Source organism: Lactuca sativa, chromosome 5, assembly GCF_002870075.4.
Source record: "Lactuca sativa cultivar Salinas chromosome 5, Lsat_Salinas_v11, whole genome shotgun sequence".
Classification (NCBI taxonomy): Eukaryota; Viridiplantae; Streptophyta; class Magnoliopsida; order Asterales; family Asteraceae; genus Lactuca; species Lactuca sativa.
This window is the reverse complement of record NC_056627.2, coordinates 184,794,744-184,799,477: the sequence shown is the minus strand read 5'-3', so window position 1 is coordinate 184,799,477 and position 4,734 is coordinate 184,794,744. Positions and strand designations below refer to the sequence as shown.

General features: G+C 35.4%; 1 protein-coding gene across 1 annotated transcript; it reads left to right on the top strand.

Moving 5' to 3' along the window:
* The first annotated feature begins 2,105 nt into the window (after nucleotides 1-2,105).
* LOC111897258 (protein PSK SIMULATOR 3) lies at nucleotides 2,106-4,296 on the top strand. The gene has a single exon (XM_023893219.3). The coding sequence runs from the start codon at nucleotides 2,381-2,383 to the stop codon at nucleotides 4,061-4,063; it is 1,683 nt and encodes a 560-aa protein (XP_023748987.1). The 5' UTR covers nucleotides 2,106-2,380; the 3' UTR covers nucleotides 4,064-4,296.
* The last annotated feature ends 438 nt before the right edge of the window (nucleotides 4,297-4,734 follow it).

The following is a 4,734-nucleotide window of genomic DNA, read 5'->3' as shown; positions in this document are numbered from 1 at the left end:
TATACTCATTCAGTACTTATGAATGATTTCTTTAGGTTATTCTCACAACATCTTACGTGGGACAATCATTGGTGAGAGGTGTATGGATGTTGATGCTTATGTGTAACGTCTTATTTAAATAAGGCAAAACCCCCTAATTATAAATCCAATATTAAGAAAAATCGTTTATTCCAATATACATTTATCAAAAATCAGAGTAATATAAGAAATGCGGAATCCTCAATACTGTTGACGAGTATGTACAGTCCTGCATTCGCCTTCCCACGATCAACAATAAAACGTGACAACGTAAACAAGTGGGTAAGCACAAAACTTAGTGAGTTTCCCCCAAAATACCCCATATAACAAACGTACTATCATGCATAACGGGCCCACAATCATCAGATTGGAATATTCTGGCCCAATCAGTCATCAGACTCGAATGCCAACATGCAACGGTTTCAATCACTCATCGGACTGAAATGCCCAAGGTTCGTTGGTATGCCGCATCAACCCAAACGCTCTTCTCGAGCCTCCGTGCCTATGACTTATAGCCGGCTCGTACCAGGTATCTTGGCCTACAACACATAGCAGGACCGCTTCAACCTATCCCAGAACCATATGTCAACATATAAATAATCAAGGATCAAGTAAGTATAAAATACAAACAATTATCAATCATACATCTCACTATCGCCTACTACTCCTTCATAGCACACTACTTTGCTACCAGCTAACCTCTATAAAATGCATAACCAGAGGTGAGATAGCCACCCGAATAGATGATCCTACTCTAGGGCCACAACCAAACAAGGAACATGCAAGAAAACCTAGATCAAAAGTTTTCAGGCTATCCTATATGACTACATATAGCTCCTATGGCACTCCATTAGACGATAACCAACCTACTGGTACTCTAACCAACATACTACTATTGTTGCGTCCTATCATACAAGGATATATACATAAATCTAGCAGATCACTACAACTCAACAACATCCTATACACAAGGATACATAACCAACAATCCACAGAATGTGTGATCGTAAGTAATTAGATGTGAGATAGTAAGTAAAAATATGTTATTTTTTTAACAAGGGTAATCTAAACAAAAGTTGTAGTAGACTAAAATGTGAATGCATAGATATAAATATCGTTAAAATCCGAGATCGTATGAAGAAGTTATGACGTTCAGAACACATGACATAAGCAACCAAATAGTCAAGATCACGATGGACATAAGCATCAAAAGTTCGAAACATCTCATTAATGAATGTCCAACGTAAAATGTCGTGAGAAAAACCTAATGAATTCATTCATTAGTATTGAATGAGTACAAAAACAACAAAGATTTATTTTGCATCAAAAAATATTAATGACTAAATGTGTACAAAATGATAAATATATTACCATATTAAGTTACTAGGTATGAGACCCATGTATCACATGGGTTTATTTAAAAAAATTAATATAAAATTTAAAATATTTGAGAAGTTTGAATTTATAAGAAAAATGAGAAAAATATTGAATTATAAAAATTAAAGTGTTTTTTTCTCTTTTAAATTTAAACAAATAATTTAAATAAATAAATAAAGGAAATTAATGAAACTTTAATTTAGTAATTTTGAAATTAGAAGGAAAGTTCATTAATGAAATTGATATGCATTTATTATTAGATTTAAATAATATTTGACATTTAATAAAATAAAAAACCCATAAAATGACAAGTGGAATAAAAATTAATTTAAAATTACTATAAAATTACATGTGGCAAATTGAATAAGAGTTTGACAAGTGGCAAAAAAAAACCTTTATTTATTAGGGTAGATTTTTACTGGCTAACCTGAAGTTGTCGGTCATAAGGACTAAATGTGTACAGTTTAACAAGTTGAAAGGGTATATGTGGACGAAAAAAAACTCAGCGACAAAATATATAAAAATCGAAAAATATATTACCTTTTTAAATTATTATTCCATATTTAAATCATATAATTATATAATTTGTGAAGGGAACATCCAATGGAGATGGGAGAGGGTGTAGTAGGTTAAAAGAAAATTTTGACAATTGGTAATGGATGAGTTTATGCATACGTATTACGTAACACCTAGAAATTCTTTCAATGTCATCTCCCTTTTCAAATATCCCCTCCCTCCCACCCCACTCCACAAATTCAACAACTTTTCATCAATCAATCAAATTCCCAAATCTCACAATTCATCCATTAACAAAGTCAAGGGAGTTGAATTTGTTACCGCGTTTGAACAACGTTCGAACTACATAGAAATTTCTGCTCATTGATGACATGCAATTACTCAAACTCTGACTAGATCCGACTCGATTTTGTGGGTTTTTGATTTTATTATATAATTCTAAGTTTTGGTGATCTCAGCAGATACAACAATGGTGGCCGAGCCTTGGTTAGTTAAAATTGGAAGCCATGTGAGTTCCAATCTCAAACATGCCCTCCTCTTAGAACCCTCTTCCAAAAAGTCCACCAGAAACAAACAAGAAATTCAAAGCAAAACACCGGAAACAATCGGAATTCTCTCGTTTGAGGTTGCCAATGTGATGTCAAAAACCGTTCGACTCCACAAATCTCTAACCAATTCAGAGATTTCCAAGTTGAAAACCCAAATTCTCTTCTCCGATGGCGTCAAAGCCCTAGTCTCCTCCGACGAGACCTATCTTTTAGACCTCGCGCTTTCAGAGAAGCTAGAAGAGTTAAATTTCATCGCCGGCGTCGTCTCCAGGCTCGGCAAGAAGTGCACAATCCCTCAGCTTCAAGGATTTCAACATGTTTACAGAGATATAGTCAGTGCAGCCATGGATGTTACGGAATTAGGGTTCCTGGTGAAGGATATGGACGCAATGATGCGAAAATTCGAGCGCTTTGTTAATTCCACAACCACTCTCTACGGAGAAATGGAGGTCTTGAACGAATTAGAGATTACAACGAAAAAATTCCAACAAAACCAGCACGAAGAAAGCAGAAAAGTCTTCGAGCAGAAATTGATTTGGCAGATCCAAGATGTGCGCCACCTGAAGAACGTTTCACTATGGAATCAAACTTACGATAAAGTCGTCGAGATGCTAGCAAGAACTGTATGTACTCTTTACGCTCGAATCTTTTCAGTTTTCAATGATTCAATTTCCCGAAGAGAGATGTTCTCATCTAGCAACACGTTAAATTCATCTAGAAGTTCTGCTCAAAACTCGAATCAAATTACCGGTTCTTGTAGTTCGAGTTTAGTGGAGAAGAAGATAGTCAGTGTAAAGCCACAAATTCAAACAAAAAAAGGGGAAACGAATCTTTTCAAAGCCGAAGACTTCAATTTTGCTTGTGGATTGGGACCAAAGAGACTGTTTATGGAATGTTTAACCATGAACACTTCAAAATTACACGATTTCAACGATGGGTCTGTATCTATTCCAGTAACCGATGATCAAAGCAGCCATGTTTCTGGTTCTTGTAGTGTTTCAAGTAGCTTAAAGAAAGAGATTACAAATCTTCAGGGGTGTAATGGTAATTTGATAAAGATTCATAAAACTGTTCCACAGATCAAATTAATGGTGAAACCACCTCCCAACACCATTGGAGGCTCTGCTTTAGCATTACATTATGCCAACATTATCATCGTGATTGAGAAATTACTTCACTACCCTCATTTAGTTGGAGAAGAAGCTAGAGATGATCTATATCAAATGTTACCAAAAAGTTTAAGATTAGTTTTAAAGAGAAATCTAAAGTCTTTTTCAAGAAATTTAGCGATTTATGATGCTCCTCTTGCACACGATTGGAAAGACAGGCTTGATGGGATACTCTCATGGCTAGCACCCATGGCACACAACATGATTAGGTGGCAAACTGAGAGGAACTTTGACCAACAACACATTGTCTCAAAATCAAATGTTCTTCTTTTGCAAACTTTGTATTTTGCAGATCGAGAAAAGACGGAAGTTGCCATTTGTGAGCTTCTTGTGGGGTTGAATTATATTTGTCGATATGAACATCAACAAAACGCGTTATTGGATTGTGCAAGTAGTTTTGATTTTGATGATTGCACGGATTGGCAATTGCAGTAATGAGATCTTGATTGTTTTTTCATGGTGATGAGTTTTGTTTCTTTGTTTTGCTTTCTCTAATGAAAGATTACAGATATGTAATGGGCCACTGTGTATCTGATTTAGATATTGCATGGGGACCAGTTCAAGGGTTACTAGAAAAAAAAAAGATAGATGATAGAAGTTGTGCAACATAATGTGAATATAAAGATTTTGGGCTTGTAGATGTTTGTAATTATCTTTGTTTTGAATCATATGGTTTGGCCTTCGAAGTACATAATTTAAACTTAATCAAAAAGTTCATGTTCTAATGTAAATTGTGTTATAATCTATTGTTTGGCCAAATTTTTGTTCAATTTAGCTAAAAAAAATTGATCTTGAAAACATGGTGTGGTGATATGAAGTTGTTTTTGTCATTCATTTCGATTCTTGAACTTGTTTTTGTGAACATGGTTACTTTACCCTGAGGGTGGCATTTAGGGTTCGAGTCTTAGCAGTCATAGTGTGAGACATTTTAATCCAATGTGGACTGAGTAGTGAGCTCCTTGTGGGCACTAGGCTCTTACGTGAGGTAGCGGTCGCAGTGTGAGTGTTTCAGTTCCGATATGAATTGGGCTCTCCTATGAGTACTAAGTTGACAGTCAGTCATCTAGCAGACTGTTGTGTACCTGATTTACTTATCACATGATGTT

Bases quoted from the DNA above. Each gene is read 5' to 3' on its own strand.
- LOC111897258 (XM_023893219.3), top strand. From the start codon at position 2,381: ATGGTGGCCGAGCCTTGGTTAGTTAAAATTGGAAGCCATGTGAGTTCC.